Genomic DNA, 15,672 nt, shown 5'->3' with positions numbered 1-15,672 from the left:
TCTGCTTGAAATAATGAGATATGGAATCCAACATTTCTGACAACTAAAATTATACAAATGCCCCTTCCAGCCTTATTTTCACATACAGATCCTGTACAGAATACACAGTCCTTAAGTGGCAGAACATGGTGAATCCTTTATTTTCTGGAATAGAGGGGCTAAGCAGACCATCACAAAGGATGATTTAGTTGGATATTAGAATATTTCATATTCTGGACATGGGGACACAGGACGGGTTCTACATACTGTAACCAATACAAACCAGCAATTTTTGAAAATGGCATTAAAGGGAAAAGTAGATGGAATATTGATGTTTAAAAAGTTTAACAAACCTGAAAACACAAAAGGCATATAAATGGAAGATATGCAAATTGTCATGCTCATCATTTTCTGTTAACTTCTAATATCCTGAGTGGCAATAAACCTACAGAGGAGTGAGTGCAAAATGTGTTTCTTAATGTCTGACCTCTGCATCTGTTACTGACTGGTGCTGCCTACAGGGTAAGGACCATGTTCTAACCATAATGGAAATCCTTACATTGCTCCACTACTTATTTTCTATTTACTTCTGTACATGCTAACATAGTGACATGAAGTCTTTCCAAGTCTCCAAGTCACTCACAAAGAAAAAGAAAAGCTCTGAAGTGGTGCCTTACCTTTGCATTGTAAACCTTGTCTCAAAAGACCCCAGAGCAATGAACCACAGTGGTCACAGAAGGTGGGCACTTTGTAATTGTGAATGCTGAACTTGTGAGGCATGTTGACACTGAAACGCTGGGATCCCACTTGCTGAAAAAGGACAGCACAGCATATTTCATTTTAATTAATTTCTTTGCAATCAGTGTATGCTGAGGCCCTGCTGCATTTTGAAACAGAATTCAAATGAGATGAAATAGATCTGTGCCCAGATGATGACCATCACATTAGACACACTCCAGAATTCTTTTCACTACTTTATCTGGGGAAAAGAGGGGGAAGGGCTGCTGCTGTCCAAGAGATAAAGACTAAAGTCTACTTCCTAGTACTTTTGGGAACAACAAATACATAGCTATCAGGAAAGATCTCAATGTGGAAGGCAAGGAAGTCACTCCCAATTGTTTTAGGAACACGAGGCCAAACTAATACAGGACTAGAAAAAGAAATATATCATAAATGCTTTACCTTTTCATATCTCACTCTTCTTTGGATCATGATAATGACAATGATAACCTGTTGTGTTCAGGGATTCCAAGGTATGATTATTTACTAATTAAAGGATGTAATTGATAAGTTTTCAGAGTGGCCATTGCACTGCAGGAGATTTATTTTCATGTTTTTCCTTCCCCTTACTATTACCGCTGGCTTTTCTCCAGTGATCTAGTACCCCTTCTAAACAATGAGACCATCAGCAAAGTATGCAAGTCTCCACCAGCCTGGAGCCTGGGAATATAAACCTGCACAATATAAACCTGTATATTCCTGTGAGTACTACACAAAACCAGCACTAGCCCAACACAGTCCTTTATCACAATTGTATGCATGTGACCACATTTTGGATGCAAAATACTGGTTGTGGACCTGGTATTACAGAATGGTCCCAGTAAGGACAATGCTAGTGAATTGCACAGAAAAAATGAGATCATGAGTTAGTGCCTCAGTCAAACTCATGCTGAAGTCTAAAGAGTAGATTACAACTGCCCCATTACATACAACTCTGATTTGTAACTTAAAGGCAGGCTTTTTCAATCCTATGAATGTAGGTTTTTAGCGAATAAAATTATGAAATGTAGGTTTTTTTGTGTGTCCAAGGAACTGTGATCACCCAAGGACCACCTCACCTAAGCCTGTGGTGAAAGACAGCAGGCCCTTGCTGCTGCACACAGCAGGCCAGTGAGCATACATTTGCTTTTCTGTTGAAGCACAACCCAAAAGCTTCTGTGTAAAGAAAAACATTTGCTGTTTATACCTGAGGGCTGAAACTATTTTAAAAAACATAATCACATTTTGACAGTTTGGATGCAGTCTTTGTTGAGGTGAGACTGCAGGCAAATTCTGGTCAGTTGTTTATGTTGGTGTCAGATACCCACCCAAGCATCCCAGTCTCTGATCAGCCGCTGATGGCTGAGCCACACAAAATGCAGCCTGGGAATGAGGGATCCCAGCCTGCTGCTTCTGAATTAAACTAACAAGAACTGTATTAACTCAGAAATGGAGAGAGAATGTTAAAAGTGAAAAGGAGTGGAAAGAGCTCTCTGAAACTGAGCTCAGATGTTACAAAAAGTAATCCAGTTCGAAATAAGTTTCTGTATGATAATTTCCATGTAAATGAAACTGATAGCAATCTAGCATTCCAAAGTACCACAAAATGACCAGAAGGGCACAAAAAAGTCTGTAGCATCTATTGATTCAACAGCGGAGATAATATTATTTTGAACAGATCAAAGACAGAATTTTACATAGAAAAATTAATTTATAAACATTTACCTCATCGTGAGTTTCCTGTTTTTTTAAGCCAGCACACTTCGTTATTATAAGTTCATGGCATCTCTTGTGAACTACACAAGTGCAAACTAGAAAGACAAAAACAGATAAAAGAATGAGTTTTCATGATGATTAATTTTAAAGCAGAAGTCTGATCTCAGAAGACTGGAACCACTGGGACTTGAAAGTGTGCAAGTGACTGGTGAGTCCTATGAAATAAGTTGGTTTACAAAAACAGAAGACAATGGACTTTCAAAAGACCAAAGAATTTTAAGATAACTAAAGCATATCTGCCAAATATCTCATCCGCAAAACTACAAATTAACTTCTGAAATGTTAACCACAATTTTTCTCAATTTTTACATATGTGATTTGTTTATCTGATGAAGTCCATGATCTCCACATTACGAGACACAATAACAAAAACAATTCCTGTTTAAAGAGCTTTTAAAAGAAAACAGATAAGAAGATAAGTCATTGTAAAAGTCAAAAGAATAGAAAAAAAAGTCAAATATTCTTTTTGTAACGCATTATCCTAAGTTGATAGCAGTAAAAGGTTTCAGGAGGAAAAAATGTTTTGCCAATATGCATCCTGATTACTTAATCAATGAATAACATTTGCAGATACGACAGATAAGATAAATAATTACTAGGTCTATCATACCATAAAATTCAAGGTCATTAAGCAAAGTAAAAACTGTTATAGTGAAGTAACAAATCTCACTTCCTCCAATTTTGGTTGTTGTTGTGAGAAAAAAATATTAGATCAGAAGTCAAGGTACCTCTCCACACCAGATAGCTCTGTGTGTTAATACAGTAATTGTTACTATAGCATGTAAAGATCTATAAAAAATGGTATTTACTTATTTAAAATGAGATTGCAGCAAGTCTTTTGTAACTGAAAAATCATCACTAACTTGATGGTTTCTACCTGTTAGATGAGAGTTAAGTACTAACACATCATCCCAAGAGGCATAAAGAAGTAGGAGTACAAAAAATTGAATTGAAAAATGGGAGATGAAAATGAAGCACTTGTGCAGTCTTTGCTATAACCTTCTCTAATGATGACCTCTATAATTATCTCATCTATTTAAACTACAGTCTTGGCAATTACCTGGAATTTTTAAACACAGAATCTTAAGCAGAATAAAGAGCTCTCATTTTTAAAATGCAAGACTTGAAAATTGAAGAAGCCAAGATCCGCAGATATGGTTCCCTAGATGGATACACATGAAGATATATCTGGGATCTGATGTTCAGGGCTGTTTGCTGAAGTCCTACTTCATAAATAATGCTTAAGACCAACAGTTTTGAAAACAATTACTGTGACTCAGTGCAAACATTGTATACTTGTTGAGACAAACTTATTCTGATTATAATGTGCTAAATACTTAGCCTCGTATATTTATGATGCCTGATAAAAATATCTTATTACTTATATAACATAATAAATATATTTAAACTGTCCTTATGTAGAATATCTCTTACCTTGACATTGGTATCCCTGTTTTCCTATTACACCCCTGAAAAATAATAAAGTATTTTAGAAAATGAAGAGGAAATATTCTTAAAAATGAAAATATCTTTTCCTTCCCTTTACTAGACGTGCACATGTTTAAAGAAAAGCTTTTCATAACCAATCATCTGATAACTGCATGCCTGGACTGAGATCAGGTCCAAGTAGGAACATTTCAGGTGCTGAGAGGTAACAGAAAGGATGAGAAATCATGAAGGCAGTCAGAAGTACAGACAGATTTACTACAGTGCAAGAGACAAAGCCAAAAGGTGCATGAAAAGGAGAAAAAATGGTAAATCATCACCAAGCGGACCTCTAAATAGACAGATTGCATTTGTCAGTATTATTTGAAATCACCTTAGCCAACAAAAAATACAACCCCCAGGCACTTTTTAGAAGAATGCAGTTGAGTTTATGCACATCTCATGTCATTTTACATTGAGAAAGACCAATTTATTACACACTCCTAAGAAATATTTACTCTCGATCACATCAGGTCTTCTGTGCAAATCAGTATCTCTAGGTCACTTTGGAAAATATCAGGAGTTCCTTAAAAACAACTGAAAACTGAATGTCTCCACCACTTCTCCCTATCTGAAAAATCAAAATACTCAAAATAATGCATATTTTCTAAAAGGGAGTTCTTGCTGTACATTGTAATAAAAAAGACCCTGTACACTGAGCACCAAAATCTCTGTGTCATTAGAAGTTATTCCATCAACTCTTCCATTTGATATTCCATTAACTTCAGTGGGATGCAAAGAAGCTTTGCATTTCTTAGAGGTGATTCTTAATCATGTAACAAATAATTCCGTCATTGTGACAAAATGTAAAGGTCTAATATCAAAGTCTGAATCTATACTTAGTTCTTCCATAATATTAGACTGGTTGTCTACCTGGAATTTAGTGTGCATTAGATAGGGAAATAAGGAACTTTGTGGCTCAAAGGAGAAGAACCCCAAATACAACCAATTCTGATATTTGTGATGGAGGTTTAACAGCCTTCTGTTATCATCTGCAATGCTGTTGACAGGTAAATGTCAAAATAAAGAGGAAAAGAAGCTGCTGTATACCACTTTCACTGCCGTGAGACAGGAAGGTGTGCCAGCTCCCCAACTCAAAGTTGCAAAGAAAGCAAAGCCAAAGGTGCTGCATACCATATGAAGTCTCTGCAGTGCGAGCAATACGTTGGCTGTCTAAGGTAGGTGGCCATGAACTTGTGTCCATTGACCTGGTGCACCCTGCGCCGCACGGCACCCTGGCGCTTCCTGGGGCGCATCCGCTCGCGGAACACACGCTCTTCATTGTCCTTGGGGGCTGCAACACAGGGAGAAACAATCAGCACTGCTGTCACACACACAGGTCTGGGGAAACTCAAATGCTATGCAGAGGTAGGTATTTTTCAAAAATAAAAATAATCCTCTGTACCCAGCAGTGCAAAATAACTTCCTTAAGTTTTGCGTAATTTTTATTCATTTTTAGCATCAATTAGCACAGGGCAAAGGTTTTCATTGCTTAGCACAGGAACTTCTAGTTCTTTTAAAGCTTCATCTGTAAATCCATGCTAAATTGGGATTAAGTCCTCTACACTTTATCAAGCACACTGACAACTTCTTAACAGTAATTATACAGTTAGATTCTCCTAAGAGATCAGACTTTCACCTCACTTGATCTCCAGGAGAAGAAAACAATCCCAACATCCCCATGTCCTTGTACATTCACAAAGTGCTGATACAAGTGTAAGAAAGCAGAGTAAAAGTACGTATTATCAAGCAGAACAAAAAACTCCATCCAGAATTGATTACTTATTAGAATTCCTGATTGAGATCTGAGGTTCAGTCTTTAATAACCCACTTTGATACTAATACATGCTCAGCAAAATGTTCAAAGGAAGAAAGTTGTTCTTCTTAATCAATTCCTATTCCAATTGTACATGATATTTAACGGTAGAGGAAGTATAAAATGAACTTGATATAACTCAGTGTGAAAACATTAGGGAAAATAATCTTCAGAGTGCAGTGGGTCTTTTTCTTAAGGTTTTTTTTTTTTACTATCACTAACACCATCATAATATTCTGCATGCATTAAGCAAAAGCTGAGGATGAATTAGCAACAAAGAACATTTTTAATGAAAAACAGACTTTACAGACATTCCCTGAGCCACTCCTGCTTTGGCAAACTAGACTATCAGACTTGGAGAGGACCATATTCAGTCATCCATTGCCAACTGAATCCATGCACTCAGTACTTTGGTGCATATAACACTTTGATCTGCAGTTAACACCTGTCATTCTTTGAATTTCAGCTACTGTGAATTATTACAATGGCCTAAAAACACCAACTTTGGTCTGCTGCAAGCTTTTCTGTACATGATTGAGTTGTCCAAGCAACAGTACAGTGCCTAATAACAATACATAGAAAATTCAAAGTCTGAGAACAACTCAATGTAAAAAAAGTCTCAAATTCTTTTACAAACATTGGAATAAATCCTGGTTTTGAGGGTTTTAGATATAAAAGGTATCGATTAAAGAATTTCTAGAAAATTGTCTTAAATTAAGCCAATGGATGGACATCTTTGGAAAAAAAACAGAGCACAGATGAACAAACAGAGACCAATGTCTTTCACTGCAGAGCAAAGGCTAAACTCCTTGACTCCTCAACAGCAAATTTATTTATGCACAGAAGAGGCTAAGCTCCACACACAATAATGTTATACAAACACTTCATACTCAGAGTTGTTTTTCACCCTAAGATGACACATCTGTGGGATGGCCAGAGTGGCACTCCTATTCTAAAGTGAGTTCTCCGTAAATAAACACAGCCTTGTACACAAAGCTACCCCTTTTATTTATGCTGAAGAACAACCTAAAAGCAATGGTTGTAGGTTGCCCTTCAATAAAGAGATAAGAAATACCAGTTACCAATTATGTTTAATTTTATGTTATCAATTTTGTTCATTTTTAGGGATTAAGCAAAACTCTAATGTCTAATAAATATCACAGCTCCTTAAGAGAAAGACTCTTCCACAAAGAATATGTAACAAATAATTGAAAATCCAATTAAAGATCCATTTTTTCAGCTTCTTGAATGATTTACTGACTTTACAAAGCTACTGGAAATCTTTTTAAAGCTCTTATAGGAAATAATTCTGTTTTAACACAGATCTGCTCCTTTGGTTATCATCCAGATTGTAGACTTTGCTACAGTATGCACAACCTGGATGTGAGAAAGTTAAAGTCCAACTCCTCTGGAAAGGTTTCCCCCCAGAAATCCAACTCTTCTGGAAAGGTTTCCCAAAAAGTTTTGTGCTTACAGGTAATGAACAAGATGTTCTGACAGAGCACAACACGCATTTGATATGATATTCAGTCTACAGTGCTGTTTTTCTCATTTTTTCATCTTAAGTGCAATTCTTCACAGATAAAGCACGTGTAATTTTACAGAGCATGTAAAATCCTCCTCTTGTTTTGACTACATAAAAGCAGTATCATGACACTGGGGTTTTTTTGTTTGTTTGCTTTGTTTCTACTAGCAAAGGTTTAAACCTACTTTCACTGCATTAGTTTCAATTCTATATTTAATTCTTTAATGAAATTACATTTTTCCTTCTAATATTTACAGTTTAAATAATATAATGAAACAGTATCCTTTTCAGAAATGCACTGACTTGAAAACAGATACAAGCAATGCATCTGAAAGCATCAGATTAAATGTCAGGCCTTGCTTATCAAAAATAACTTCTACACAAACAGCATCACTGTGTGTGAGAAGGATCCTCTGCCTGTAGTTAGAAAATGTAGTTTTCTTGGTCTGTCTTGGATAATGCTGGAGGTCCATTAGCCAGTTGCCCTCAAAGAGTCCCTGTGTCAGTCTGCTATTCCCCTTTTGTCACTGAAGACCAGCACTTGGCCAAATCCATGCCAAATCTTGGCCAAATCCGTGCCCTGCTTTAGAGTGGAAGTGCCCAGAGGAGCTGCATGTTGGAGAGCATTGGCTCTGCCAACACCTCACCTCTCACTGCACCCTGTGCGCAATCCCCACCTTGACAGTCAGCAGCAGGACTCATTTAGAGGGCTTGGAGCAGGGCAGAATCACAGAATCATGGAATCAATAAGACTGGAAAAGACCTCTAAGACCTCTTGGTTCAACCACTAACCCAGCACTGCCAAGGCCATCACTAAACCATGTCCCTAATTGCTACATCTACACATCTTTTAAATATCTCCAAGGAGGGTGACTTCCCCAGGCAGCCTGTTCTAACACACCACTACACAATTTGTTAAGAAATGTTTACAATCTAGACCTCCCCTGGCACAACTTGATAGCATTTCCTCTTCTACCAGTTGTTATTTGGGAGAAGAGACCAACTCCCACATCACTCCACCCTCCTAGAGAACAGAAAGCTCCAGGCTCCTTTTCTCCAGGCTAAACAACATTACAGTGCCTGACCACTGGATGACTGGACATTAGCCTTTCATCACAGCAGATGAAGTCACTGGAGAAATTAGCTCATCCACAAGCTTAACAACAACTTCAAGTTAATGTTAAGTTCAGTCACTTATTCACTGTGACCCTATATAAACATATAAGCAATGCTTTCCCACAGTCCCCAAGCAAAACCCTGCTGTATATTGTGTAAGACTGGATTTTAGGGAAAACTTTTTACTGAAAAGGTGGTCAGGCATTGGCACAGGCAGCCCATGATGTGGTGGAGTCACTATTCCTGGAAGCATTCAAAAAACCTGTGCATATGGCTCTAAGTACATGCTTTAGTGCTGAGCATGGAGGGGCTGGGTTAACAGGCAGACTTGATGACCTCGAAGGTCTTTTCCAACCTGAACAATCCTGTGATTCACACTGCTGTTTTGGGCCACAGGCATAAAATCAGGCAGGAACTGCCCCAGGTGACTCAGAAGCAGATGATCACATCTGTTCTGGTTCATATCCAGGGTTGTGAACCACTTATTTCTAGCAGAACTTACAATAGTCTGTATTTAAATTAAAATCCATTTATCTCATACTGAACACTCATACTAGAGATGTTAATTTATCTGTCTGAAGACACCTACTTTAGAACAGAGCTACACTGCTCTCTCCAAATATCTCTCATCATTTACAAGCAGGAAAGCAAAGATTAGTAAATGCTAGCAGAAAGCAGGGAATATTTAGGAAAACCCCCAACATCTGTCTGGTATCAACAACTAGTGTTTTCAATGCAATCTTTTGAAAATACTAGCATCCCAAACAAAATTGGCCTTTAAAATATATTTTTAAAAGTCTTACAGAGGTATGTATTAGGTTCTAGAAAATACCATTAGCATACTGCATACTGTGCATGGCATTTCTATTCTTAGCAAAGCAGTTACAATTAAGTGAATTTCTCATAGTCAGAATACTAGCAAGTTTCAATAGAAACAATTTCATCTCATGGTATTTCTACTAAATAGTCACATAGGCTTATAATTTCCTCAGTAAAGGCTGTTTCTTATGTAACATACATTATGTTCCCTGTTTTGGTTTTGAGTCCTTCTGTCTTCTGTACTATTCAGTTTATCCTTTTTAAATGCATTTCTTACATTTTATTTTCAAAAGATGGAGTAAGAAATAATGACAATTTCCAAGTGTTCATGGAGTATGCTGTTGGTGGAGCACATTGAGTTTAGGCTTCATACGATGGTACTTGAGAACTGGCAAATTTAAAACTAATTTTATTTCAAAACCATAGCCAGTAATGCCACTACTTCTTTTTACTGTAGCCAAGAGTAACTCTTGAGTTATTTGAAAAACAACAGCATATAATTGCTTTTATATATACTCATATGTACATACATACATAATGCCTACAGTTTTAAAGACTCAAAAGACTTGCATGCTTAAATCCAAGCTCTAAGGGAAGTGTTATAAAAGTCAGAAATATCTGGCATGAAAAATTGCACAAAACTCATAAATACCTGCAAAATGGAGGCTTAAACGAGCTGTCTGAACTACATTTAATGCTGTTCATTGTGCAGTATCCATTAAGCATCAATTATAAGTCACAACTTAAAAGTAATTTCTTAAAATTTAAAAGAAAGGAAAGTACTGCATAACGCTCAGCAATCTTCAAAGGAAACAAGACTGGGGGAGTAAGACCTGCACACCAAATATCAAAGGCTCAACCATGTCAGGTCTTGTTTCATACTGAAACAGCTTCAGCATGAATGAGAAGGGCTCAATGTGGAGCACTAACTGCAACAAGATTATCCTCCATAGCCATGTCTTATCTTCAATGCTCTGAGTACTTACACAACTCTGACAACAACCAAAAAAATGCAAAAAATAAGGCAGAAAAAGAGCAAGTGAGCTTACACACAAATAGAGGGGGTATCCAGTGTTTCTTATTGCTGATGATGCTGACTTCTAAATGAGAGCAATGCTGATCCCTTCCCTCAATTTGCAGATGATTCTTACCAAATTGTCACAGTTTGGGGAAGGGAAAAAACCAATTAAACTTTAGTTAAATGGCTTCTGTCCCATCAAAGCCAAAGCATGGGCCATGTATGACAGTAACACAGAAACTGGTGATGCTGCCAGGTAAATCCTTGCAAGAGCACCCTGACCCCTCCTGGCACTTCTGGCACACGGGGCTTTTCACCCTGGCCATCTCCTGGGTGTCACGTTGCTGTCACCCCTACCTTACAAGCACCATCCAGAGAGCTAGCTGGTTTAACATCAACCTTTAATAATTACAACTGACCCTAAATGAACAACAAATGCAAAGGAACAATGGTTGTACTGAGGTTTCATTGCTGAAACTTGCTTTTGTATCATATTTAAGCCTGATCACTTTAACCAGTATATATGTACTGAAATAGAGCTTTTATTTTAGCACTACATAATGTCTAAACAGAGGAAGGGTATTGATTGAAGTGGGAGAGGTAATTTGTCCAAAAATATGTTGGAAAGTGAGAAGGGGCAGAAACAATGTCCAGGACTTCTCAGGATTCCGAATGGAGTGTAACCAGATCATTACGCATCAAAATAAGATCTCAAAGATTATTCCTAAACTCTATTCTGGGCTGTACAGTAGAAGCATATATACTGGCATTAAGATTTCTCCAGGCAGAAATTATTACAGGATTTTGCATTTAAGAATTTAATCTATTTTAAAGGGGAAAAAAATGAAACCAACCCAAAACAACAAAAATCCACCATGAACAAAAAGCTCAACACCCCCATATATTTAGATTTCTATATCCTTTCTTTTGGCAAAGTCTTGTTTAGTAGTAACACATGCAACAAACTAATTCCATACATTTTAGAGAAAAAAAAAAGTAAGGTAAGTGCTATAATATGATATAATGAAGCTGTTACTGATGAGCACAGAAATTATGTAGATAGTTTACCACAGTCATAGAAAGAGCATGAATTTTTTCTATGTCTTCTTCTAGAATTATTATGTTTCCAAATTACTTCTTAAACAAAGAACAAGCATACAGGTTTTCCTACTGTATCTCAAATCTGCTTTATTTAGGAGATCCGACAGGAAATTTTTGATTTGATAGGAAAATCAGATCCTTCAGTAACACTGTATTGTTAACAAAAAGAAAGATGGTGAGTGTTACTAAAGCAATGAAAAAAAATGCTCACAGAATGGATGAGTTTTAAAAGAGATATGTGTCTAGACATGTCTGCTAACACCAGCTATTTACTAAATGCAGTGAAGAATAAATTCCATTTTAAAGTATATCATCCCAAAGATAGTGGGTGGCTTTGTAGCATGGGCTAAGGCTCAAATGTATCTGCCTTTAAACACATGCTTACCTTCAAATGATTAAATTCTTGTCTAAAAGAGAGATTCTGCCTATATGTATTTTAAAATTTCCCTTGAGATGTGCAGAGAGTTGATTTGGGGTGTCGCAGGCACATATTTCTGTTTGAGGGCTTCTGTTACTTTCCTTTTTTTAAAAAAAAAAAAAGCCCAAACCAAAACACCCAAATATAAAGCTATCCAATGAATACTTACACATGATTCGAAGTTTTTCTACATACTTAATTATTATCAGGAGTACATTCATAAACTCACTCAAAGCTGAAGGGATAACAATAACTCCCCACAGCTTTCAAACAGAAATCCTTCCACATTCAATACACTTAATAAAGGAGGACTTAATGTCCAGAAACACAAAAGAGATACTGATAGTCCAATTGCAATTTCAGCATACACAGAAGTACAATTGAGTTTTCAGAAATGTCCCAGCCTTGGTGGCTGGCAATAATTTGGACCAAGTGTTCAAAACCAGGAGTGGGGTCCTTGAGGAGAAGGGATGAGCCCCCAGTTCTGCCCCAGCTGCAGCCCATCCACTTGGCTACAGCAGAGCCTGGGGTGAGAAGGGATTAGGTTCCATACTGCTCTGTTAAAATTTTCCTTTAAATGACTCAGAGACTTTTCTTAACAAAGTGTTCAAGATAAGCCCTCAAGTTTCTGCACTTGATCTCTACAATGCCCACAGAATTAGTGACAATTTACACAAGCTTAAGGTATTAACAACATGGAATTACACACGGTCATCTTCAGTGACCATACAGCATGGTTTAATAAATCAAATATTTCACAAACAGAATTCTGGCTTATAGGAACTGGACCACTGGTAGGGGATGGATATAAATATGCAGTCTGTTTTTTAGATCCCTGGGAGCTCACACAGATGATGGGATACTGACCTCATTTTGGAGGGTGGATATAGCAATTTCTGTACTTTAACAGCTGTCAGATCCACAAAGCAAGCAAATCAGACATGAATCCCTCCTACTTCCTCTCAATTTCTTTATTGGTAACATTAATAATTTAAAGAAAAATTATATTCCTGAAACAATGTAACAACTTGTAACTACAATTTTCATAATACAATTTATTTGGCAAAGGAAGTCATATCAGTAGAAATACCACACAGAAATTATCACTATGTGGCAGGTTTTCTGAAAAGAGGATTTCATCTCAAGGTTTTTAAAATAAAAAAGTTGGAAGTTTCAACTGCAAAACCTTTTCCACAACCCAGACATTATTGTTTTTTCAGTTGTAAAGTAGATGTCACAGGCAACAGGACCAAAAAACAATGCTAACTAATGTTGTTTCAGCCTTTCAGTCTTATTTTTCAGGAGGAACAAACAGCCTCACTCTAAACACAATGCCCTTATGTCAACAAATCTGCAATTGAAATTAGAGAACTGGAAATGCATTCTACATATGGCAAATACTAAAGGTGCTATTCATGAGAAAAAGCTCGCTCCATGAAATTTAATGTGTCTATTCATGTCCCAACTAGCAAAGCAATAATTTACAAAACACAGAACAATTTTTGTGCCGTAACTTGACTTGATAAACGTGCAGGCAGAAAATTAAATTAGTTCATGTCAGTAAGAGTCAGATCATGTTGTTACAGTGTTAGCAATGAGCAGTATTAGCAGCCTGGCATTAGCACTGGTAGTGTTAAGGACCTGACAGACTAACAAAATGAAATATCTCATATAAAGTCAGCTACTTACTAGAAGTAAAAAAGCAGAAAATCCTCTAAATGAAGAAACTATATATATATATATATTTGATTATTATTATAAGTTTAGTGTTATTATAAGATGAGCTGTCCTTGGGACTTGACCTCTCTGCTGTCACTGCTGCAAGCCCACAAACTCATCCTGCAATTTGACTGCACCCAGCCCTTGCGGTGGCAGCGGTGGTGGCCACTGCTCTGGCGACACACGCTCACCCTGGCTGTGCTTTGTCCTCTGGGACACAAGGAGGGTGACACAAACCACCCCTGGCAGGGCTGTGGTGGGAGGTGAACTTCCCCAGCAGCACACAGCCATGCTTATTTGAACAGAGCTCCAGGCTATGGAAGGATCTGCAGGGTCAAATGACTCCTCTGCAGGGTCAGCACCTGAGCTGATGGCTTTCGTCAGCTTCCTGGAAAGGAAACAGCCTCGGGATGTGAAGAAGGAAAACAAGCATTGTAAAAACTTCAGGACAAAGCTCTTTTCCCAGAGGTAACTATTAAACCAGTCAGATCCCAAATGATGCTATTTTAAGTGGGTGTTTGTGATAGATTAGAGAAGTTCAGCAGTCTCTTTCTAATACTTGCAAAAGCTACATACATTATGATGAAACAGAACCTTGTATGTCTGGGATTCTAGCCTTTCAGAAATTGTTTCTTAAATATTTGTTCAACTCTAGCTTTGCTCCTTTCTCATAGAACAACAGAAGCCCAAGTGGAAGGCACCTCAGAGATTCCTGAGCTCAGTCTCCTGCTGTAGGGAAGTGTCCCATGCACTTCAGGCATCCTCAGCTTTCATTTTTTTGATGGTTCTCAAAAATCTCCAGTGAGGGAAATTCCACAACACACTCACGTATCTTGTTTCACTACTCTGGCAGGCAGGCTGTTTTTCTAATATTCAACCTCAAGCCATTTGCAATAAGTTATGCTGGATGAGTGATGGCACCTTGAAAAGTAAGTTTTGGCCAGCACAGAACCTACTGAAGTATCTGTAGCAAGGCAGCCACTATCCTGTGGACACCATGCAAAAGGCCAGAGACAGAGCAAGATCTCACAGAAAAGAGGGCTGCAAGAATTCTGTATGATTCTCAGGCCACAGCAAGACAGAAACTGCTTTGCACTATACAGGACCCTGCAGATATCCCAGTCACATGCTAGCTACAGAAAAGTCATGGCATCTGAAGGCAAAAAAGGGAATGAAAAACACTTACTGCCTTAGGCCACTAAATCTCAAAGTTGCCTTGCTGATTCCATTTCCAGATCCCCATCCTGATAGCGACAATTTGTTTCTATCCAAGCTTTGAAATGCGTGTAACAAAGCATCCTTGTACTTAAAATTTCTATATCAAAATTCCATATAGCCACATTAAGGTTCTCTGGGGCATAACCTACATAGGTCAGAGAAGACGGCTTTGAAAACATGGTTTTATAAAGGTTGTACCCTCAGCAAGCTCAGGCCTGCTGATTACAGAGATTAAATTACACAGATTCAAAGTACTTCACAGTGGCAGTGAAATCTCACCCACAATTAGAGAAGTGGTTTTGCTTTTTTTTTTTTTTTTTTTATTTGTTTCTCAATAAAGCACTAACTATTTGCTTGTATCCTTCACAGGGCAGAGGGAGCCCACTGCAGAACTGACTGTGATTCAGAGAACCTCCCCCAGTGCCTATGCAATAACTGAGACAGCCAGAGAAGATTCCATAGCAGCTTCCTTTTCCCAAGCAGGAAGAATCCCTTCAATATACAGATTTTGGTGCAAAGTAAAAAGCACAGAATCCTCATTACTTTGCTCAAAAAATGTTAATGAAAGCCAGAGGAAGCTTCAAGGACAGGGAGAACGGCAGTGATATAATATATTTTATTTATGCAGAATTTTTTTCCTTATACTTTCAGGTAATGCTAATGCTATTCTTCAACTAATTAAAATAAAGACTTCAAAATTTGGACATTACTCCCCCCTTCCAACAGTATTAAAGTAATAAGACAGAAAGTAGCTGTACCTTCATGCAGATAAACCCACTGATGTGTTTAGTTATATATCTAATAAACAAAAGAGGGTTTGACCCCAAGCAGTATGACATATTAAAACAAGGCAATCAAGCCACTGGATTTGATTTTTCACAACTCTACTAAACAGAACAAAACAAGTGGAAGATATTAGTGCT

The 15,672-nt window shown here is 37.6% G+C and overlaps 1 protein-coding gene across 1 annotated transcript in view; it reads right to left on the bottom strand.

Moving 5' to 3' along the window:
- The window catches only part of PRKCE (protein kinase C epsilon), a 287,171-nt gene that overhangs the window by 104,768 nt on the left and 166,731 nt on the right, over positions 1–15,672 (bottom strand). Inside the window, exons 3-6 of the mRNA XM_059467747.1 lie at positions 5,134–5,293; positions 3,949–3,983; positions 2,464–2,549; positions 657–789 (exon numbers count right to left, since the gene is read on the bottom strand). Coding sequence (XP_059323730.1) covers positions 657–789; positions 2,464–2,549; positions 3,949–3,983; positions 5,134–5,293 — 414 coding nt within the window. The remainder of the gene's footprint in view (positions 1–656; positions 790–2,463; positions 2,550–3,948; positions 3,984–5,133; positions 5,294–15,672) is intronic.

Source organism: Ammospiza nelsoni, chromosome 3 (genome assembly GCF_027579445.1).
Source record: "Ammospiza nelsoni isolate bAmmNel1 chromosome 3, bAmmNel1.pri, whole genome shotgun sequence".
Classification (NCBI taxonomy): Eukaryota; Metazoa; Chordata; class Aves; order Passeriformes; family Passerellidae; genus Ammospiza; species Ammospiza nelsoni.
Note: the sequence above shows the minus strand (reverse complement) of the source record. Positions and strands in the feature narration are given on the sequence as shown.